Below are 25,844 nucleotides of genomic sequence, written 5' to 3'. Positions count from 1 at the left end.
CGTACAAATGGCTTAAAAATTCCAAAATTATTTATTATTATAAGAAAAGATAAAAAAGCGGGTAAGTCGTGGATGTCGTTCTGCTGTACAGTAGGTTACAAATGGGTTACTGTAATGGATGGAATTAAATTTGAATCCAATGATAATATACCATTGTATAAGAAAAACGATTCTGAGCGGAGACGGTTTATCAGTCTAGCATATATTATAAAATATAAATCATTAAAAATTTTCAGATCTTAGATTTAAAAAGAACATTTTTATGAATTTCTAACTTAAAGTCATTTGCGAATTTTCGTGATTTTTACGTATTTTGTCAAAATTCAAACTTTGCATGTTAGGAGCCTTGTATTAAATTTTCATGTGTCTATGGTCATTTGTTTTAAAGTTACATTAAAAAACCAAAATCTATTTTGTTGAAAACTGATTGTGCGTAAAAACTCCCGTTTTCCCTTAATTTTTAGTTTGTTCCGATTATTTAGAAAATTATTAAGAATTTTTTACTTTTGAACCCCCAAAGTACCAAATAGATTCACATTCTGATCGAAAGAGTTACTGAAGTCGACAATCGAAGCACTTTTACTGCCACAAAACGTGATGACAGACACAAAAAAAAACACACAAACATCATGGTAAGATCAATACATTCCTCACTCCGCTCAGAATCTAAAATTTTAAATACTAAACATTATAATATCATGTAAAATATACATCGACCAACTAAATATATTTTAAATACTTAGCAGATTTATTCTTTGACTGGCACTAAGCTAGTACTATTATACTTGGACAACAAATAATATTTTCTTAAGATACTCCTTAAATTTAATAAAAATCTATATGTATTTTTAAATATAGTGTCAAAGTATGCTTACTCAAAAATTCCAAAATATAAATTGAAAAAATAAGTATGGGCATATTTGGTGTATTAACCCGTATACAAACAAATAATATTATAAAACCAATTACTTTCAAATTTTCACAGTATACTATAAGAGACTTAAATCCAGCGGCGAACATTGGATTATTACAGTATTATAGGAATATACATTTTCAACCGAATATCAGCTACATTCTGACATATGCAATTTAAAATAAGGATAATAATTTATAAGATAAACAAGGTAAAAGTGGCTGTAAACGTCTATACAAATACTACCAACGGTTAGAAATAAATTCTTAGAAATTCGAAACCAATAGTATAAATAGGAGAATAGGAGAAAAGTAAACATTAAAAGTTTTAAACGCAATAAAAGAAAAATAATCAGGTTCAACAGACAAATTTGATTATTCATATAGAAATAAGAAAAAATATTTATATATTATAAACTTAAGAGAAACTAAAAATAAACAATCAATTTTATTATTATTACCTATAGTGATTTTTATACATTTTTTTATTAATATGTAAAATTGCCAATCATTAAAGACAATATTTATTATTAGTATACCATAACACCATACAATATTACTATCAACAAGACATTTAAAAGAAATAATTATCAAATTAGGAAAGGCTATTTATTTGATAATCAATATACTATCGTCCATTAGTTACATTCATTTTTTTTTTTTTTTTTTTTTTTGAAATAATTTCAATATAATTAATATTGTATAAAATTATAAAATATCCTAGACAGACAAACAGTCTTCTCTCAGAATCGTTTTTCGTATACAATGCTTTTATATCATTTGAATTCAAATTTAACACCAGCTATTACAGTAATCTACTTGTAAAATACTTTACAGCAGACATTTATTTATCCGCTATTTTTTTTTTATATATTCGATTAAATAGTAAAATGCTTTAAACAAGAAATGCGATTCAATTAAATGATAGAACGTTGATAGATGAGTTTGTTTTATTTATTTTAAAACAAACACTAAATTTATACCGAAATTACGAAAAAATAATAAAACTATTTTTTTATTGTCAATACTCATTTTAGTTTCCTACAATTTATATAGGTAAGTGAATATTTTATAATTATAATATAAAGAATGAATAACAAAAATTATTTTATCAACTGAATGTGGTATTCAGAACAATTTGAATACAATTACATTTACACATCGAGTAAAAATATTTTCTGATACGCAAAAAAAAAATGACTATTGTTCCTATGTAGGAATTAAATATACTGCAAATTCTAAAATTTTTTCATATTTTATTATTTTATACATAGAACAACATCAACTTCAGATGTTTTATACTTAAATCATTGTGTTTATTTGTAGAATGCCAAACGTAAAAATTGGTCATATGTTTTCAGAACTTTCAAATTTAAATTTGTAATTAGGAACCAATTAGCATTTATTATAAATTTATAAATGATAATTTTTCATTAAAACATTGTTTACCCTAAGTAACCTTAAGAGACTATTTTTGAGTGGATATTTTGTTGTATAAATAGATTTTATACAGTGTGTTGAGTAGAAAAAAATAGTATTCGATTAAAAATTATATTGGAACACTTAAAATTTTAAATGTTTGAGGTCAAATTTAAAAAAAAAGCGGCTAAGTCGTGGATGTCGCTCTGCTGTACATTAGGTTACAAGATTGTAATGGATCATGGATGGAATTAAATTTGAATTCAATGGTATTATATCATTATTAAATGCTTATAAAAACAAATCGTGCCTATGTGTTTTTTATATTTTCAACTGATATTGTAACAATGTGTTAGGTGTCTTGAATTAAATTTTCAAGTTTTTCTAGCCAACAAATAAATTTTTATCCATTTTTATAGAAAAAAAAACTAAAAAAGTTGAAAAATTAAAATGTCAGTAAATAGCTCAAAACAAATCAAAACATTTTTAAAATTTTATCTAATATAGAAAATGCCTGTATAAACATTCAGTGAAAATTTCAAGTACCTATATGCGGTCATTTGTTTTACAGTTGCACCAAAATAAGAAAATCTTAAATCGCTAATTGAGAAATCTAGTGAAAATCCAATGGAGTAAAAATTTAAATTTCAAACGCTCATTAAAATGTAATTTGAATATCTGGTGAACATTTTTTTTGTGATAAAGATTTACAAACTGTAAGGAATCTTGTATTAAATTTTCTAATCTAAGATTTAAAAAGAAAATTTCTTATGAATTTCTAGCTTAAAATAATTTGCGAATTTTTGTGACTTTTACGTATTTTGTCAAAATTCAAACTTTGAATGCTTATATAAAAGAAATTGTGGCTATGAATTTATTTTATTTTTCAACTGCTGTTGTAACACTATGTTAGGAACCTTGTATTAAATTTTCATGTGTCTATGGTCATTTGTTTTAAAGTTACATTAAAAAACCAAAATCTATTTTTTTGAAAACTGATTGTGCGTAAAAATACCCATTTTTCCCTTAATTTTTAGTTTGTTTATCCCGATTATTTAGAATACTATTGAGAATATTTTACTTTTGACCCCTTAATGTACCAACTATAGATTCACATTCTGATCAAACGAGGTACTGAAGTCGACAATCGAAGCACTTTTTCTGCCCCAAAATGTGAGGACAGACACACACACACACACACACAAAAACACATCATAGTAAAATCAATACATTCCTCGCTCCGCTCAGAATCTAAAATTGTAAATACTCAACATTATATTATCATGTAAAATATACATCAACCAACTAAATATATTTTAAAGACTTAGCAGATTTATTCTTAGACTGGTAATAAGCTATTACTATAATACTAGGACAAAAAATAAAATTTTCTTAAGATACTCCTTAAATTTAATAAAAATCTATATGCATTTTGAAATATAGTGTCAAAGTATATGCTTACTTAAAAATTCCAAAATATAAATTGAAAAAATAAGTATGGGCATATTTGGTGTACGCTAGCCAATAATTAGGATGATGTGTAATGATAAAAAAAAAAAACACACACACATCATGGTAAAATCGATACATTCCTCGTTCCGCTCAGAATCCAAAATCCATAAAAATTAAAAATTAAAGTTTTAATTTTAAGATAATTTATAGATGAAACGAATTTTACGCTTAAAATAAATAGTTTGGGACTTTCGGAAAAAATTTAAATTCACGTTCTATAATCATTACAATTTACAACATAAAAAGAGTTACTATATTTATTGTAATTTGTAAATTATCATAAATATTATGAATATAAAATGAAATAATAAGTATCTAGTAGTATTTTTAAAAATGTATTTTTTACACATATATTTATTTAAGTAACTTTAAAAATGTGACTATTTATACATTTTTTGTTAAATTTTATAAGATTAGAAATAGAACCTAAATCATTTTGTGTAAAACTTTAAACTCTAACATTTCTATAAATTTTGAATTTGAAAATTTTTACTGTATTCACTATTCTCTAACAAATCGTTATTATTAAAATGTTCAAAATAATATACATTTTAAAACCACCGTCAATAATTGCAAAAGATATGAATATAGTAATTAAAATATTTTAAATTTAAGTTTTACAATTTTTGAAAATTCAAAATTTGTGCATTAATAATATATGTAGGTAGATACAATATGCAATAGAGCTAGTATGTGTGTTTTTTTTTCTTTTTTTAAATTGTTTGAGGCATCAACTGCGTGGTTATTAGCCAGCGTACACATATTTAATTTACAGTATGTGTTTTATAAAACCACAATAGTTATTAAAACATGTTATACATAATATATTATGTAAAATACATTTAAAATCATAGACATGTACTTAATTTATAGGATACAGAGTCATAAATCATGTTTCGATTTCTACAAAATACTTATTTTTATAGATATTTTAATTTTATTATCAAATTCAATATAGTAATGTCTACATATTAAATTGTATGTTTTTTTTATTTTACTTAATATTAGTATAATGCTTATTTCTAACAATCGCAGATTTAGAGCATTTATTGGTATATTGGTAGGAGCCAGGAGGGGATTTAATAAACTGTTAACATATTATATATCTCGTTAATGTATATTTACTTGTAATTGTTGGCTATAATAATTTTATATTGGTAGCTTTTATAAGAAAGGGGGGATTGGGAGGAGAATTTTCTCCCACGCACCACCTTCTTTATCCCTATCTAACCTTACAACATAATTACTGCATTTAATGTATATTATATTACCATATATGTACATTATTTTCAAAAGTGAGTAAATCCTTAAGACATTAACTGTGTGCGATTGGTATGAGTTCATGGACTTCTTTCCAAGTTCCGTTGACGGTAGTTTGTTTTGATCCAACCCCACTTTTTGAAAATTCTGATAATACTGCAACATATAATATATAATATTGTAAGTTATAGTTATTTATAAGTACCACTACTTAGAATGACATTTTCTAACAAGTTGTCTTGTTTAAACCCATCCTCTTCAATATACCACAACAATCCAGACACCGAGGAGTATGCAATATAGTGCGGCTTATGTCATTCAACTAAATCTCGTAATTAATTATTTTTGCATAATAAAAAATCAATATACAAACAAAATATAAGATATATGTTTGATAAATTTTGTATCATTGTGCCTAGGTATGTTTTTTAGTTGCGCCGCGGAACTTTTTGTTATTATCTTAAAGTTATAGCTTTTATAAGGTTAAATATATTTCTTATGTTATTGAGTATCTTATAACTTCATATTTTATTTTGTATAACAATACGGAAGTCTTGTTATTACAAAGACATACTATATATTATAATTTTATATTGAGAAACATAACTAATATTAAATACATATACTATAAAATATTACGGATAAGGTGCTTCTTTTCTATTTACACATCATCCTTATAATTGGTTAGCTTCCTAAATAATTGGAATTTCATTTAGGTATGAATTATGAATATGAGTTACGAATATACATGATTAATTATATATCGTTGTAATATAGTTTAATAAACGTATTTCATATTTTGAATTATAAATTTAGTTCTCTTAATATAAAATTGTAGATTTTGAGCGGAGCGAGGAATGTATTGATTTTACCATGATGTGTTTTTTTTTTGTGTCTGTAATCACGTTTTGGAGCAGTAAAAGTGCTTCGATTGTCGACTTCGGTACCTCGTTCGATCAGAAGTGAATCTAGTTAGTACTTTGGGCGGTAAAAAGTAAAAAATTCTCAATATTTTCTAAATAATCGGGATAAGAAAATTTTAAAATTAAGGGAAAAACGGGAAACCTTACGCACAATCAGTTTTCGACAAAATCGATTTTGGTTTTTGATGTAACTTATAAGCATTCAAAGTTTGAATTTTGACAAAATACGAAAAAATCACGAAATCCAATTTGTCTGTTGAGCTTGACTATTTTTCTTTTATTGCGTTTAAAATTGTTATTGTTTACTTTTTTGCTATTCTCCTATTTATACTATTGGTTTCGAATTTCTAAGAATTTATTTCTAACCGTTGGTAGTATTTGTATAGATGTTTACAGCCACTTTTACCTTGTTAATCTTATAAATTATTGCCCTTATTTTAAATTGCATAATATGTCAGAATATAACTGATATTCGGTTGAAAATGTATGTTCCTATAATACTGTAATAATCCAATGTCCACCACTGGATTTAAGTCTCTTAGCATACTGTGAAAATTTGAAAGTGATTGGTTTTATAATATTTGTTTGTATACGCGTTATTAATACAGTAAATATGCCCATACTTATTTCTTCAAATTATATTTTGGAATTTTTAAGTCAGCATACTTTAACACCATATTTCAAAATAGATATAGATTTTTATTAAATTTAAGGAATTTCTTAAGAAAATTTTTTTTTTGTTTTAGTATTATAGTACTAGCTTAGTACCAGACACTAGATAGTCTAAGAATAAATCTGCTAAGTCTTAAAAATATATTCAGTTGGTTGATGTATATCTTTCATGATATTATAATGTTTAGAATTTAAAGTTTTTTAAAACTTATTTATTTTTTTTAAGTTATAAAATTTCGTATTTATCATATTTTACAAAAAAATGTTGTTGCTTTACAAATATAATAGGCAATTAATTAATTATTTATTAGACTTTTTTACGTAAATAATGCCCACCTGTTGTAACCTGAGTTTCCTTTAATTTTTTATTGGAATGTCTTCTTTTATTCCAAAGTTCAACCAAAGCTCTTCGAAAATTTTGGCCACTGACACAGTAAAGTACGAAATTTATTCCAAAATGTGTGTTGTACATTTGATTTGCAATGACTTGTATAGTTTTGTACTTTGCTGATGTTATCTAAAAATAAATTAATGTAACTTTGTAATAGAATTTTTTAATTTTCATTCAGTGATTAACTAAAATAATTGATATTTTTAAGATATAGGTACATATATATTTATTTATTTTTCATTGTAATTATCCTCAAATAATAAGTTACCTATATATTTTATAAATACATTTATAAGACAGTCTAATTGATTGCATAATTATATAAATTTCTAATATGCCTTTAAACCAATTATAAAAATGTCCATTATAAATCAAGCATAAATAGCTATAAATATACAAAAATGTATTACTCACATTATCCCATACCATCCATACTCGGAATACGTATGATGGCAGATTCAGACACAAGAACACTGTAGACACAACTAATAGCATTTCTGTGACTTTTATTTGAGATGTGTGTTGTGAGTTTTGTGATGTAGATTGTCTTCTTCTAGATGGGTGAAGTGTCATTGTTCGTCTTATTCTGGCTAACCGACATACAGATTGACAAATCATGCTATTGAATATGACGATCAGGAAAAATGGTATCATCATATTCATCAATACGTCTGCATAGTTTAGCCACGTATATAATTCGTACCACGAAAAGTTCAAGCTACATTCTGTCGTTGTTGAGTTACTATTCATAAAATTATTAATTAGGACGTTATAACAAATTGTTATTTATACTATTAAAAAATGCATTCATTTTATTATTATGAAACTAAACATTTGGTATCTAGTATTCTAGTACTACATAACAATTGTTGAGCTTTTCTTTCGCCCAAAAACGTATAACGAAAAAAAGTTTTAAATTTTAAAAATAATTAATCTAAATATATTTTATAAATTATGACTTAATATTTTAAGAAACACGGCAATTTAATTTTAAAATAATTTATATTTTTTGAAAATAAATATCCAATCTGTTTTTATAATGATTTGATTTTATACAATACTCACTTTTCTAAGAGTGTTTCGTTAGGTCCTGAAATCACTAAATACGGTATATGTACTATTAATGCAAACGTGATTAATATGCTTAGTACAATTTTAGCTCTGTATACTGTGCATATCACTGATCTGTGTAATGGATATCGTACAGCTATAAAACGTTCTGATGTAAACACTACAACTAGCCATACGCTAATAAAACTACATATCTATATATATAAAAAAAACAAAACAATTATTTATTTAATAAATTATATTGTTTGTTGATACAATGAAAAAAAATATAAAATCTAATTAATATTATGATTGGTATCGTTCTTTTACAATCCATGAACAAGTTCCACAATTGTGTTTGAAACTCTGAGAATAGTGTTTTTAAGTGTTTTATCTATTTTTCTAGCTTAAATACCATTTTTAAAACGTTATTCATTATTTATATTAAGAAAGTATTAGTTAAGTATAAGATTCTATTGCTAAATTTAAGTAGATATGAATCAATACAATTTTTTGAAATTTTTTCGTGACGACATTTTCAACATTTTATCGTACGTGTATTAAAAAAATATCTGTAAAATAATAATTTTAAAATATTTTATTAAATTAAATTAAATTAACGCTTAATCATTTATAAAATTAGTTTCGATTATATATTAATATGGGAATGTTTAAATGGTTCAAATTTGATCATATTATTAATTATCTAATAAAATTGATACATAGTAAATTATCTAGACGTTCTATTTATATTCATTCAACCACGTTTTTTTTTTAAACTGTAGATTAATTATCCTTTGAATACTGCATTCACTCTTATAGGTTTTTCACCGCACTTAATATAATGCCTTAGAATTGCTCTAATAAAATTCCACACCTGAGAGGATCGATTTACTTCATCAGAAATATATGGGCTGTTATTTCTGAAGAAGAAGAATTGTTATCCACGAGACAGATGTTAGTGCTTTTCACTAGTTATGTTACTGTTTATTACGACATTTAATTGATTTACTTTTAATCGCGAGCATCTATCATCCTATGGAAATTAATTACTTTCATAATCTTATCTAAACTTAGCTATATATATTTTATTATACGATAATGTAAATGGGACCGATTATTTTTTTAAACTTATATAAAAGATAATGTGAGATAATATCGTATATTATAATATATTATCTAGTTCAATTTTCATCTTGTAGCTGGTAAAAGATAGTATTTAAAATTTAATTCGTCCATCATATATTTTGAATTTTGGTCTAATGAATTCTAAGTCAGAGATAATCAATATAGATTAATATTCGTTATTACTGTAGGGCTGAGATTCAAATACCATGTATATTATTTACTATGTAGTCATTTAAAAATCAAATGTTGATAGTGGCATCATTAACAAATTATTTAAAGAGGTTTCTATCGAGTATACGTAACAAAAATAAAAAATAAAAAATATAATATGAAATATATATATAACTTATCTTAAATTTCCTATATATACAATATACATACAATTTTGAAAAATGTTTGCGCTTTTGAAACAATGTGTGTTTATTGCTAAAAGAATTGTGTATAACTATAAAATTACTTTTTTAATTACTTGAATATTAATTAGTGTTCTAAAAAAAAATACCCATATATATATATTAACCTAACCAGCTTAAGTAGTATTATTTTCTTTTCAATCTGTTAATTTAAAACATCTATTTATCATTTATGTAATTATAATGTTTGACATTTATGAAATGCCATGATCAATAGTTTACTATAAGTGAAGTATGTTTTTACTTGAGTCCTTATTTTTAAATTGTATGTTAAATTAATAGATTTTAATCTGTAAAATAAATAATTTGTATTCTTATTTTTAAAGTCATCTTACCCAGAGGTTTTGGGAGGGTTTATATATTTTAATATGTTGCACCACTTTATATTTATGTAAATCAAATACTAAATTGTATACTGTTTGTGAACTAAGGAAACCCGGGGCAAGATGAGAGTTTAAGGTAAAAGTAAATTGTGTGTTTACTCTAAATACACCTATATCATTTTGAGTAGATGGTTTTGAAGTTTAAATTTATCATTTTATATTTAATTATTTGGTATTAAATTAACGGTGTTTAAAAAGGTAGGGGTTTTCCCTATCTTAGAACGGAGTATTATTTGAAAAATGTCATACCTATAATTTAACATTTATTAACATTTCTTAAAATGTTTAATATTTTCATTGTTTTTTAATGTAAACAAAAATAAATACCCAACTGCAAAATATGCCTAATATTTAAAAATTATTGTTATGAGATATTTAATGATAATGTAGGTACAACTTATTATGAAGTTAACGAAAAATCACAATCATAGTATCAATTATTGTTATTTTACTTAAGCAATTATGATCGAAAAATTTGTTGATTTTAATGATGCATTAAATTTGAATAAAATAACTATTAAAATATATGATGTGTTAAATATATTTTAAGAAACCATTACCTATTTGTTTTTAATTTTATTTTTTATTACTATCTATTAATTCCTCAGTTGTTCTTATTGTTCTTTTTTGTAACAGATTAAATAAAATATCGTAAAAACAAAATCGATTTCGGTTTTATTGTTGTAAATCTTGTGAAATTTAGTTTCTATTTCCAAAGATTAAATACCTACTAGATTTACGGTAAATTGTATTTTAAGCATAACTAAAAAAACCTTAAATTTATCGGTATACCAATATCCAACGCAAAGCTGGGGAGGCGATTATTTCATAACCCAGTTTCGTGATGTTGATGTATTCTAAAATAAAGTTTTGTGTATTTATAACAAATAATGTTTGGTAGATAGATTATCGGTGTGTATAATTACAATTATTTGATTTTATACCTACAGAATTTAGTTAACAATTTTAGTTTACGTTTTTAAAATATTTAAAATTAAATTTGAACATCATACATAACTTTTATACAAACAGTTTATAATATACCAGTTATTGTTTATAGTATTTGTTTTACCTGAGCAAAGTAGACGAAAAATTGACAAAAACCTTGCATATGGTATATCCTGATACCAACTTTGGGTAGTACAGGCATCAGTTGTATTAATAAAAATAATGTATCACTGATTGCTAACGAAGATAAATAATATGATGACGATTGTTTTCGTAATTTTGTTCCAAAAAACACTAGTACTGATATACAATTTCCCAAGCTTCCGAGACATACAACAGCCAACGGATAGTATTTTACAAACCTAGAAAGTAGATAAAGTTAGGTTATTCGTTTTTTAAACCGTTTTAATTAACAATGAGTATCATTATTATAATTATGAGTATCATAATTCATATTTATAACTGAGTAATAAACTAATAATGTTTATATTACTTTTGATCCCTAAAAGTACCAACTAGATCAAATTATCTACCCTTAATATTGAAGATCGAAGTAAACTTATTACTATAAAACATGTCACTAGACAAAAATAAAACATGTTATTCTAAGCTCAGCTTCGCTCAAAATCAATAGTGAATAATATAAGAATAAGTATAAAAATAAATAGCAGTGTTATAGAACAAAATACGTTATAGTTTCAAAATTTTCTTTTCTTTAAATTTTTATGGATTAAGAAATGTATTACTATTTATTAGTATATTTTAGTATTGATTTAACATGACTTATATTTTTAAAGTAATTTTTCAATATTAAGATATATTATATTTTTATTGTAACAGTTATATAACTTACCTGTCAGTTAGGCTTATTTCGTCTTCTAAATTTTCATTCATATCAGTCGACATTATTTTGAAATTATTATTCAATTATTTTTGTAGAAATATATAATCGTTCACTTCTAAATCCCTGAAATGTATAAACACATAAAAAAAAGAAGGTAAATATCATTTGCAGTCTTGTAGACGCATTTAGTGATCATTAAGTATTAAATTATTGTCATCGGCAATATTAAATCTGTTTGCATCACATAATAATTTACTAAAGATTATTAATGATAATAATTGTAAAAAAACTAAAAATTTAATTGTTAAGAAAAGTTATTAATTATTATAGTACCTAGGTATATAGGATATTAAAATCATTATTATTATTTATATTGAAATAATTATTTTATTTATTTATCATTTCAATATAATTATGATTATATATTTTGAATATAACTTAATAGGTAATTAAACTGAGTTGAAATAACTGAGAAACTATTTAGGAGTGTGTTGTCTTAATGGTTAGAACCTGCCTACTAACTCCACTAAGACTAAAATTTACATTATAGATTAATTTTCGGATGAAATGTTAACACTAGTTTTATACTAATTTTAAACCCAACATACTTGTGCGTATTATTACATTAATTTTTTTATATGAATAAAATGTGTTTGGAATTTTAGAATCTGAGTGTAGCGTTGTAATATATTGATTTTGCAATGATGTGTATTTTTTTAAAGTCCGGAAACACTGTTTTAGAAAAAAAAACTGCTCCGATCATCAACTTCGAAGGAAGTTTCTGGTAACAAATTAGATCAAGTCGATACTATCAGGGAAGGTCAAAATGATTAAATTTTAAATTTCAAATGTTGAAAATTTTAATTTTAATTGTATTTAAATATAAATAAAAGTGCTTATTTAAAGTTTGAGCTTTAAGATTATAGCAATGTATTAATTTGATTTCTTAAATAATTAACCGATTTAAAATAAGGATACAAAAATTTTTCACCTATTTCTATAACATTATGTATATAAAATATTAGTAGGTACCTTTGTAATATATTTATAATGATATCTGAAATTTGGATCAAAAGCAGTACTTTTAATATTTTAGAAAATTTGTGTTGGAATGAGGTTATATAACTTTAATAAAGCATTTTATATACGATTCGATAGAGTTTTGGTACAAAAAGGCATATGTCAAAGGATATGGTAGGTATTGAACACCAAAACTTCTACTAACTCCCAAGTTTGAAAATATTTAACTTCCGAAAGTTGTGAAAACTGAGATTGCTATTTTATATCTAAATTAAAGAAACAGTATTTCTTATTAATTGATTGCTTGTATGAACTATTTCTTTGAAAAGCAACAAAATGCTCATTCTATTATCAAGGAAATAAAATGTTTGAAATTTTAAAAACTAGTTTTACTCATTCACTTAAATTCTTGTGGTTTAAGGTTAGCGTTGAAATCAATGATTATACGTTTATAACTTATAGCTATTGAAATTATTTTTTACTTATTTATCAACTACTCAAACACTATTTTTATTTCCCATTAAATGTTATTTAAATTCGAATTTCAAACAATTAAAAACTGATTTAATTAATTGAGTTGTAAACATTTCTAATTTAGTATTTTATTAAATAAATGTCGCTTATAGGCTGTAGAGTGTAGGTATATTTCTGTGTCTAAGTTAAATGAATTCAATACATGTAAGACATAAATAATAATTTCGTTTAAATTTATATAATAGTATATTGCAAATGAATAAGTTAGTATAGGTATAAAATTAATTATAAACATTTAATTGATTGATTCATATAATTTATCCAAAGTTGTATACGTCACCTAGGAAATAGGTAATTTTATATTAATCTAATAAAAAAATTACAAAAATATTTTTTTAATTTAACTAATAGCATTTATTTTTATGTCTAATGTATTATTAAAATTATTGCATTGTTTTATGGTTACAACTATTTGAATATTGAAATATTATTCCATGCATTAAATTATCGAATATTGTATTATAAAGCATTTTTGAATGTTTTTAAAAGTTTGGTTATGACTTTGAGTAATCGACTGACAAGATTTTCTGTATTATTTTCAAATGACATTAAAGTTTGGTGCTCTTCTAACAAAATGTTCTTAAAAAGAGTTACCTAATATTTTGTATAATATTTCATCACGGAGTATCATCAATGGTTCACTTCACTGCACATGTTTCTATCAAGATATTTATTAACTTATAGCGCCTAAATACTTATTGTATAACAAATTTTCAGATTTAAAACAAACTAAAAATAACTTCAAATGCATATTTTATTATGCATTTTAGATTCCGAGCGGAGCGATGAATGTATCGATTTTACCACGATGTGTGTTTTTTTTTATTTATTTTTTTTTGTCTGTCATCACGTTTTGGGGCAGTAAAATTTCTTCGATTTTCGACTTCAGTACCTCGTTCGATCAGAAAGTGAATCTGGTTGGTACTTTAGGGAGTCATAAGTAAAAAATTCTTAATAATTTTCTAAATAATCGGGATAAGCAAACTAAAAATTAAGGGAAAAACGGGAATTTTTACGCACAATCAGTTTTCAACAAAATAGATTTTGGTTTTTTTATGTAATTTTAAAACAAATGACTATAGATACAAGACATTTTTACTGAATGTTTATATAAGTTTATTCTATCCTCCATAAAATTTTCAAAAAATTTTGACTTAAGTTTAACTATTCAAAAAACCGATTTTGTCGAAAATTTCAGGTTTTATACACATACTTTTTATTTTTTGTTTAAAAAAAAAACTGAGAATTTTTATTTTTGATTACTTAAATGTACCAACTTAATTTACGTTTCAACAAGAAAAGATATTGAAGTTAAACATTGAAGCATTTTTGTTGAACGGATCGTGTATACGAGTAGGTACATACAAAAAACACTCGAACACATCGTTATAAAATCAATAAATACATTCATCAAATAAATAAAGTACCCTATATAAATAATAGTTTCATAATTATAAATATAATATTTATATATATATCATGTCAAGAAAATGGTTATATAAATACTTATTGAACATTTTTAGTCTATACATTCATGTTTGAATTAAATAATAAGAAAGAAATCGAAATTAGGGGTTGTGTAAATATTTCGTCATTTGTATTTTTTTTGGTTTTACCAATTGTATCAAGAGCACCGGGAATTTTCACTTTTTATCTTATATACCAATTAGATGTAATTATTAAATACACAACACACACAGCATTGTGAAACCAATGCATTAATTTATACATTTATTATATATTATATAACACATTCTACATTTCAATGCTAATTTCCAAAAAAAAACATATATGTATACTAATATTAAATAAACAAATCAGTGATTTTTAAGTATGACAATGATTAAAAAAATATGATAGGTAGTGTATACGTGACAAAAAAAAAAATCGTTCTAAAATCAGTACATTCATCCCTCCGCTCAGAATCTAGAAGGAATTTAAGTTTGAAGAACATAAAATTAATAGATTTTTAAACAATAATAACATTTTTTGTATAAATGACGTTAAAAAAATATAAACACCACAGCACGGTAAATATTATCTTGTTTATATTATAGTTTATAAATTTGATTTTATCGCTATAGTATTGTATACCTGTAAAATGGTTATTTTTTGCTGTATATCGCTTTTTTTTTATATACCTAATCTCGAATCACGCAACGACCAGTAATGGTAGTAACTTATCACCACTTGTTTGTTTTTATGAATTAGAATTTAAATTTATATATGGTTTAAAATGTTTCTCAAATTTTCATTAAAATTGCCCGTATTAAATACCTCTAGAAGGTGTATGTCCTCTTAAAAATACAAATATTAAAAACAGGTTATGTAAAAATAGATAACATTTTTTATAACAGGTACCTTAATTTCAACCATGTATAAAATATGGTAAACATTTTTACGGCTAAGTAAAATGGGTATACAACATGTGTATATGACAGAGACGAATGGTATCACCATCGCGCCCTTTAAATATAATATACAATATTATTTTAACTTTTGGAATAGTTTTAAATACTTTAAAATCAGAGTAAGTATTGGATATATTTTTAATTTCAACTTACTGAATTCATCTTTTACTTGGAAGAGAAATCCTACACCTTAATCTTCTTGAAAAATTGTCTGGTTTTTACAAAAAATAAACATATCTTCTAAAATAACTGTCAATTATAATATATTTTATATTAGATGAATAAGCACTTGGTTTTAGACAATTCTTAAATAATTTTTCCATACAAATATTCAATCAATGGCATAGATTAAAGATTATATACATTGTTACAACTTACAAAGCAGGTATTATTGTAATTTTAAATGTTTTTAGTGGTTATTAATTTATAAGACTATCAATAATACTTGTTAAAAACTTCAATCACATAAGTAATGTTTTTACTTAGTTTTGATAATTTATTGCTTTTTAAAAGTATTATACCTTTAGATATTATAGAAATTTAGTTTCTTTATTTTTTTAATGTAACTTTTTCATTATTTAATATTGAATTTTTTTCTTTTTAACCTGCTAAAAAATCTTGATATTTTTTGTGATTAATTTGATCTAGATTTTTTGCAATTTATAATTGTTATTTGCTATGTGTAGATTTACTGATTATTTTATTTATTAAGTTATAATTTAGATTCTCAGCAGTTTCAAGAATGCTATTGGTTTAACTTTGACGTTTTTTTTCTGAATACATTTTTTCAAATTGTAAACGTGCTCTGAAAGTTTAATAAGAAGCCACGAAATCAGATTAGAAATAGGACATTATTGTTGTTAATATTATAAATAAATATTAGTACGTATTTTTTTAATATTCACTAATTTTAATAATTACTGCCATAAACTACCTAGTGCTTATTTCTTTTAACATTTTCTTATAATACGTTGATTATTATTATTTTTTTTTTATATATATAGAAGATTAAATCCTGGTATTTAAAAACTTCATATTTTAATTTTTATATTATTTTAGTAACTTATTATTGGTACAACTAGGTAGTGAATAATTTCGACCATTTATGTGTATATATATATATATATTATGTATTTTATTAATTTTGCGATTTGAAGTAGGGATTTCAAATAGTTAAAGCCTAAAGGTTATACTCTTAAAATATCTTAATTTTACATTTGACATATTTTAATATTCTATGGACTGTACTTAGGGTTCAATAAGGTATTTTATAGAACGAATTTATGGAAGATTTAATGTCCGACAAACCATTATAAATAAACTTAAGTAAACCGAGCTATGCTAAAAATCATTATTTTAAATTTGACAATATGGATATATTTTTTAAAATTTTTCAATGTTCTATATCATATATCTGCTTCATCAAAATAAATACCGACACATTTAAATTTTTAACAACAAATATTTAATAAAATTAAAATCAAAAAAAAAAAAATTGTCAGATAGTTGACGGTACCATACGCGGCTGGAAAACACGGCTTTTAATACTCTACTTTAGAGACCAATCATAACATTATATTAATTTATGTTCCACAAGTCATATGTTTTTCTATTCTTTTAGAATTTACAGAAGCTAAAGAGTTTTTTAGATTAAGATTCTCAAATTATAGTCAATTCATGTTGCAGCAAAATTTTATTTAATTCATTATTATTTGATGAATGAGGTCTGTTTTAAAATTTTCTAGTACTTACCCTTCCCATGCCGTTTGTTTTTTTTAAAATAACGAACAAATAAAAGCTATAATGTTATGGAATTTTTTTTGAATATAATGATTTATATCATTGCTTTCAAATTTAAAACGACACATTCCTAGTCAATTCATTATAATTGTTTTGATATTATTAAATGCGATTTTATTAAGTTTTAAAATGTGAGATTATATCATGCTTTTGTAAAATTTCAAATTATTACAATTTTTTGTTCATTTGTTTATTTTTATTTCATTATTATTGATAAATAAGGCAAGGCCCATTACTATACGCATTAATGTACTTAGTACTATTTTTTATCTTATAAGCTATCAAATTTCAAATATATTTTTAGTATTGCATTATCGAACATTATATAAAAATGGTATAGCAATTGTTTATACTATTTTGGTGTATTTAATTAATTGATAAATTGAGAATAATGGATTTAACATAACTACAAAAAAAAAAAAAAACATTATATTATTGAATATAATATAAATCAGCATTTAAAATACTCGAATTATCGAGGTTATTTATGAAAAAAAAAAAAAACTAATAATAACAACGGTACCTTTATCCATGTACGAGCACACATTTTTTTCGACTTGAGTGTTATTTGAAATACGAATCAGTTCGTTTTTGAGGTATTTGATTTTTCTAATACTCCAAGTTTTTAATTTCACACATAGTAGTACCACTCATCACTCTGTAAATAATCACATTTATAAGATCATTAAACTAAAACGTTTAACAAATTGTGCTATTAGGTTTTTAACGTATGGTTAACTGACTCGCTACTCTCGGCACAAATGACGGAATGCTACTGAAGCTGAAAGTTCAAACATCCTTCGTTATAGGTGACCGCCGTTGAAAGTTCAGCGCCCATGAACCATGGTGTACTTTTTCCGATTTTAGAATTCTTCCTAAATTACGTTTTAAGTTTAAATATTTTGAGTATTTTTAGTATTGACTCCATTGCACACTTATTATGAATTAAATAAATAAACCGAACCTGTCTAAAACATCTAAAATTTTAATGTATATATTATGTACAGTGTTTGTATCTATATAATAATATTATATATTTGTCAAACTATATAATAAATGAAACACAAAATAAATATATTTATTTAAATATTGTCTAAATAAATAGTTTATGGAAGTAAAATATTCCACCAGAGTAAAGCAAGTATAAAAACTAGAAATCAAGTAAATAATGAGCTCCGAGTTTTATATTTTTCTATGATATATATTATTCGAAATTTTTTTTTAGTTGAAAAAAGTTTCACTTTAAAAATTATTTAATGTTTTGTTTTGCTGAATTGTAAAAAGGGGAATTAATTTTAAAATATAAGTAGAATTTTAATAAACAAACATATTTTAGAATAATAAAATTCTTGAGTCTAAAAATTAGGTAATTATATGATGCGGATTTTTTTGTGAATATATTATATTAATTGTTGATAGGTATTAAATATAAAAACTGTATATAAAATATACCTTTTTAAGATGATGATACTCCGGCAGGTTTTGTTGTTTTGCTTTATGGTACGAGTAAACTTTATGTATCTTGATATTAAATTCTCTTTGAACTGAATACTGAACAATTGTATACATTTTAGTTGTTTAGTTGTAACTATCACAAAAAAACATTTCCAAGTGTGTGGACGTTTTTTGTTTTATAGATTCGTTTTTTTTTTTTAGTATCTATGCCTATTAGGAAGTATTATATAAAGTTATAAAAGACACATTTTATAGATTCCTTAATAGATAAAATTGCATATTCATAAAATGTATTTTGTATTTTATTATGTACAGCATAATCAATGTTTAATTACTGTAATACTATAATATATGCATATCCATATCACCTCCGAAAACAATAGATAAACACGTTTTAGAAAATATTTATTATTATTTCTTATCATTTCATTTGATGGTATGAACTTGGAACGTTTTCAATACAAAGTGTTTTTATTTTACTCCCATACTGCTGCAGATTGCTAGGATTGTAATTAATTACAGACTATATATGGTTAAATAAACAATTTTGCTTATTCGCATCAAGTTATGTTTTTTTAGAAATTGTTTGTGGTTTTTGATTTTTTTTTATCAACTCCGAGTTTAATTATTTGTGTAGCTTATACAGTTTATAGTATAATAGTGTTATCTTAAACAGTGTCATATTATAGAAGTTAAAATTCAATTTTATATTAGAATTGAGATTTAAAAACAACTTATTTTGGAAGATATTTAGCATAGCTGTAAACGATTTACAAAGATTCTAAGAATTTTACGGCACTTATTATAATCTCAGATAAAGTTGGCGTTAAGTTTAGTCAATGTTTTACATAGTATACATTATATTATATACATTTATTAGATACGAGTATGTACCAAAATGAAAGTAAAAATTGGACAAGAAATGCACTTAATGTAAAATTGATCAAAATAGTATATTATTATTTTATTTAACGTTTAGTATATTATATTTTGATTGATTGATGATGATTAAAATTTTTCGGTTCAAATTATTTATATTATTGATTATTATGTATATTTACTTTTTCATAATTTAGAATGAAGACAAATTTATTTATTTTAGGCATGCTTAATGCTGTGTTATTTATTTTGAACTACAGTTTTTTTTTCGTTTAAACATTTTTGTTTTAAATCCTGAATAAAAAAAAAAAAATTTGTCAACTTTTGTTTAGCATTATATAATGAGCGCATCAAATTATATAATAATATGATTTATTGTTCCATACTTGCATTTATTTTTATATTTATAAATTATCTTGTCTATTACATTTTGTACTACATACGAATATTATTATTTGTTTTATGGTAACAAATAAAAAATAAATTGTTGATACTCCGTATTAAAGCAGTATGATGTATAGTTAAGTAGGTATTTGTGCAGACGTTGAATTTATTTTTTTCGTATTTAATCCCTAGTCATAACAAATTTTTTTTTCTTTGTAGTCCTAGGTATGTTTTTAATAAATACTGGTTAGATATTTTTATATTATGATATGATGTTGTTTTATCAATATAATATTAATTTTAATGTTAAAAGTTATGTATATTAGGCACCCGTGTGGCGTAACTCTAATGTTAGCATATGATTTTATAATATAGGCATAAGAATTGATTGCTATTATAAAATTATACCTACTTGATAATAATACTTAAGATACATTTTCGTAACGTTTTCTGTTCTTAAAACATATACATATTAACCTAATGATATTCATGTACACATTGTTAACATTCATCTGAATTCAGAGACAGATATAATTTGTATGTGTACTGACTGTACTGTGTAACCAATCAACTGTCTTAGGATTTTTAGGACTGCACAAAATAACATAATATTAATCGTACAGCGTTTTTTAAATAAGTGTTTTTTTTTTTTTTATACTGAGCGTTCGAGTTTCAAAACTGTAGTTGTTTAATACATATGGAATGACAATAAGTAATATTATTGAACAATGTATACATAATATACTTTGTATATCTACTATCTATATAGTATTAAGTATTATATTCAATGGCCGTGTATAATTATTTAAAAAATTTTCCTCACTCTGAATAGTCTGATAAAAAAAAAGAAACTGTTTACTTAATATTACTATACCTACTAATTTACTAATTTTGATTTATACAATTACTTAATGATCAATTTCAGAGATGAATAATATTCGGTTATAACATACTTAAGTTAATAAATAATAGTCAATAAAAAAATCTCAAGTAATTAAGAATTTTAATTTTCTAAATTAAAAAAAAAATAGCAATACTAATTCTGTCTTTCTAGTTTGTTTGTGTTAATAAATTTATTTAACTTTAGAATCTAACCTTTTCTTGTTTATTAAAAATTTTTATACACATTAGTTAGAGTTTTAATGTTGCAATCACTGAAAATAGTGCTATAGAGTAATGTTGATGAAAATGAAATCAGAGTCATGGTGATTTTGATGGCGACATAATTTTAATTTAATATACAAATTAAATTTTAGAATTTATCTCATTCAAAATATATTAAATTTTATTTTTAAACTTTGTCTCAATATTTACTAAAACATTTGTAGTTGTCATTAAGTAATTTAATTATTTTTTTTTTAACTTTATGATTTACGAAAGAGAAAGTTCGAATAAAGTTGTTCAAATATTGAACTTGGATTTTAAGATTATAAAAAAAAATGAAATGCTCATTATTATAATGCGATGTCGTGAAAAAAACTTCTTATTTTAAGTTGAAAACTTTTAACATTTAACAGAGTTCTAAGAGAATTTTTTTTAAATTTTACGCGTGAATAACAATAATTTTTTGCGGCTCGATTAGTGTTTAATATCTGTAAACCCAAATTAATGTCAAAATGATCAATAAGAAAATCAAAAGTCTGAAACAATATCATTATTATTTTTCTTTTTTCTACTTTAAGATGTTTTGTAGTAATTTGAAATTAATGTTCATTCTTGTATTCAAGCCAAAAATATGATGCTTTTTTACTATAGAAATATATTTTTGTAAACTAGCAATAATTTATTAAATGATTTTGTAAAATAATTATCATTATTTATCGTTTTTCTTTCTTTTTATTACTATGTCAAACTTCAATGAAAAATGTTTTAATATTTTTAACCCATCAATATTGTAAAACATGTTTAATTTATTTGACTATACGACACTTAATATTCTATATTTCTATAATACGATATCGTAAGGCTGCAATGTGTCTTTTATTCCATGCCATCCTTTAGACATTAGTACATTACCAGTTGTCACTTAATTCATTACGATTTCTCAGTATTCATTTCTATAACAATAATATATGTAAATAATTCAAAAACTCAAAACAATCGAATACTTACTAATGCAAAGCACTATATAGGTATTTAAAATATAAACACGCCTGAAATTCAAAAATACTGAATAAAAATAAATATTACCTTATAATTACTTTTAAAGTAATAATCCATTTTATAGCTGATTCTGTTTTTATATTTAAACTTATCATTGAATGACACACTGTAGTATTAAAATATCTTACCATTTTTAGTGTTGTAGTATTAAAATATTTAACTATATAGTTACGAGTCTTATTAATATTATTAATGCGTACTATACATAATTTTAATACCTATATAAATGTTCTGCTTTTAAAATGAATTTATTAGTTATTGTTTTCACTGTTAAATTATAGTATAGAATTGTATAAATCCATTGTTATTTAGCCCTTCATTATTATTTATTATTCTTGACTCTAGTTGTACTTAAGGTTTATGGAAATTTTATTAAATATATAATTAGACGAAAGCACCAAACTTTGGTTTGTTGGTGATTGGAGTGTTTTAATGAATTTATATTATGTATAATTAAGAAGCTAGGTTTTGTTTTTAGAAACACACGAAAGATTCAAAAATATTATTTTCCTTAAAACATTGTTTTGCACACGGGTTAGGAAATATATTGTTATTATAATTTGGTTCTCTAATTTGGTCACAAAACTTATCCACTTAAAAATAAGTTGGAGAATGTTCTACATACATTTTTGAATGACTTGCTTATGTTACAAACATCTATATCTAATGAACCCTCTAATTATATTCAGAAATCCATTGGTTTATATTTACTTCAGATTATAGAAGACAATAAGTTGCTAATATTATTTTTATTGAATGGTAGCATCAGTTTTCCAAAATCAAAAAATTAAGAATTACTTCTTTCTATTCTAGAAGTAATGATTTATTTGTCGTTTCCTAATAAAAAACCAATTTTTCCCTCGTGCTCTTCGATTGGCTATGTTTCCATCTCTCTAGATTTCTTCATCTTTAATCGTGATTGTTTTAAATTTGGCATTTTTTTTCATATTAGAAATATGTTTTTAATTAAAAATATTATTCTTGTAACTTAACAACTTTTTTTTCTTTTTCGGATATGTTGTGATTTCTTTATTACTGTCAATTGATGAAATTTTTCTTACCTATTTACTATTTTGGTATAGGACTTTGGTCCATTATGTAGCTAAAATAGTAGAAATAAATCAGACATTTAACCATAACAAAGGGAAACATTCAGAATGAATAATTTTTTGTTGATTATCATTTGTTTAAATTGTTATTATTAATTTCGTACTTTAATATAGGACATATTAAATATTATTAAACATCTTAATTTAGAATAAAATACGAGTAGATATAAAACCATGTAACATGTAAGAGTAATATCATGTTTATGGATTTGTTTTACAAAGTTACCTATATGTCATGTAATTACCATCACAAATGCGAGTTAAAACCTTTTTTTTTCAATTATTTATATAAAATGTGTGATACTTTTTATGTATGTTAACACCTAGTTGTATCTTATATGTATAAACAATGAGCATAGTTCTAAAATCATAAGTTTCTTCGTTCAAAAGTTTCTCGTGAGTAGAACGAAAAAATAGTGTAATTTATAAAGAGTTCATTTTTTAAAATATTAATTTATTGCCATAGATTAATTTGATTTCATGCATTTTTAACACTTGTAATAAACGGGAAAGTTATTAATTACATTAATTAGCTTTTTTTTTTGAATTAATTAAATTAATTGGTTATTCGGAAATATGCCACACATAATAATATGTCATGTTTTGCTCGCCCGTTTATCTACCTACTATTTAAATATTAAATTTAAATTTGACACAGAGTTTTTCAAATAAATCTTTTTGCTAAACAAATGACAAAAAAAAAACAAAAAAAAAACACCTCAACAACTCATTCTTATGACAATGTTAGTATTCCGGTGATACCTAGTATTAGGTATATGTACGGTTTGTAATAAATTGTTTATACCTAGGACCAATACCTATAATTCACTTTCACGTGGTTAAAAATTTGGTTTTAATTGTGATCCGACTTCCATACATTTTAACCTTGCACAAAAGTTGAATTTATTTGTAGGTATACATAGCTTTTTATATTATACATTTCTATTGGTGCCTAGAGTAACGTACATAATATTAAATTTTTTCGCCGTCTACTTATATTGATTCACATACCTACCTAGTTAAGATACGGCATAATCCAATATACACTGTCCATATGTGGGTGTTTGACTATAATATTCAGAAATATAAAAAACATGCAGCATTTAAAATATTAGTCAAAATGTGTGGTGTACAGCTTCAACTTAAAATATGTAATATGCACTATGTGCGTATAACTCTATATAATGCGAAATTTTTTGGTGGTTGTAAATTGTTTAATTTAAAATCAGTCAAACAAGACTTTTGTTGACACTATAAACCCATCACATTAAGTAAACAAATTTAGATTATCAAGGAAAGTAACGGAACCTGCACTCTGCTGCATAGTCGGCTGTCGAGTGTACCTTGTGAGTACCTAAGTAATGTAATTTACCTGTTAAATTTGGATTCAATGATAAATCAATGCATACGAATAACGATTTCAAGCAAAGATGGTGTTTCAAATTATATTACTATAAGTAATATATTTATGTCGCTATTAAAGTTATTTATTTTATTATTAGTCATACGGCGTTGAATTAATTTTGGTGAAATACTCCATTCGAAAATACCATTGTGTTGTAAATATAACAATATACACGAGAGTTTCAGGTCTCCGCAATAATAATAATTTTGAATTACAACAAATTGCCTAGAATTAATATCCATTGCTTAAATATCTAATTAAGTCTAGATTTGAACTTCAAATGGTAGAAATTTATTTTTTAGACTTTTTGGTTTCAGTATGAACTACGTGTGAGTAACCTTTATTAAATGTTCAAGTTTTATGATCTAACGAAAAAAGTTCATCGACAATTGAAGGGCGACATTCCAAAACGCACTATTGCCATTTTTATCAAAATCGAGTTAGATATCGATTCTTATTGTAAATATGCTGGGGAATACGAATTTGGAATCGTTTTTTCGATATCACGATTATTTTTTCAGTGGTATCGATCTTAAAATCGGTATTTGTTTCAAAACGTGCTATCGCCTATATTATTAGTTTCCAAAACGTTCTATTGCCACTTTGTTCCATAACGTGCTATTGCCCATAATATTAGTATAGGACTCAACTAGTTGTTACGTCAAAACGTCCCATTGCCATATATCATTCCAAAACGCGTTATTGCCAATCTCAAAGCAAAACGTACTATTTCCCATACCAATTACATAGGACATCAATTCTCTATTTTCCAAAACGTGCCATTGCTTTTTGATAATTTTACCATCAAATTAATTTCGATTTTACTTTG

At 24.1% G+C, this 25,844-nt stretch overlaps 2 protein-coding genes across 5 annotated transcripts in view; one reads left to right on the top strand and one right to left on the bottom strand.

Moving 5' to 3' along the window:
* The window catches only part of LOC107162620 (microtubule binding protein furry), a 108,566-nt gene that overhangs the window by 10,186 nt on the left and 72,536 nt on the right, over nt 1–25,844 (top strand). The gene's annotated exons all lie outside the window — the stretch shown is intronic.
* Nucleotides 4,942–19,244, bottom strand: LOC107162622 (G-protein coupled receptor). Its single transcript, XM_089229300.1, has 9 exons — nt 19,073–19,244; nt 18,364–18,495; nt 18,144–18,278; nt 11,865–11,978; nt 11,136–11,373; nt 8,155–8,354; nt 7,504–7,831; nt 7,035–7,215; nt 4,942–5,259 (listed from the first exon to the last, which is right to left on the bottom strand). Exons 4-9 carry the CDS (start codon nt 11,915–11,917, stop codon nt 5,159–5,161), a joined length of 1,101 nt encoding a protein of 366 aa, XP_089085426.1. The 5' UTR covers nt 11,918–11,978; nt 18,144–18,278; nt 18,364–18,495; nt 19,073–19,244; the 3' UTR covers nt 4,942–5,158.

This window comes from Diuraphis noxia, unplaced genomic scaffold (genome assembly GCF_037042655.1).
Source record: "Diuraphis noxia isolate RWA-SAM2 unplaced genomic scaffold, SU_Dnox_SAM2 contig0005, whole genome shotgun sequence".
In the NCBI taxonomy this organism is placed as follows: domain Eukaryota; kingdom Metazoa; phylum Arthropoda; class Insecta; order Hemiptera; family Aphididae; genus Diuraphis; species Diuraphis noxia.
The sequence above is the reverse complement of the archived record's forward strand: the minus strand, read 5'-3'. Positions and strand labels throughout refer to the sequence as shown.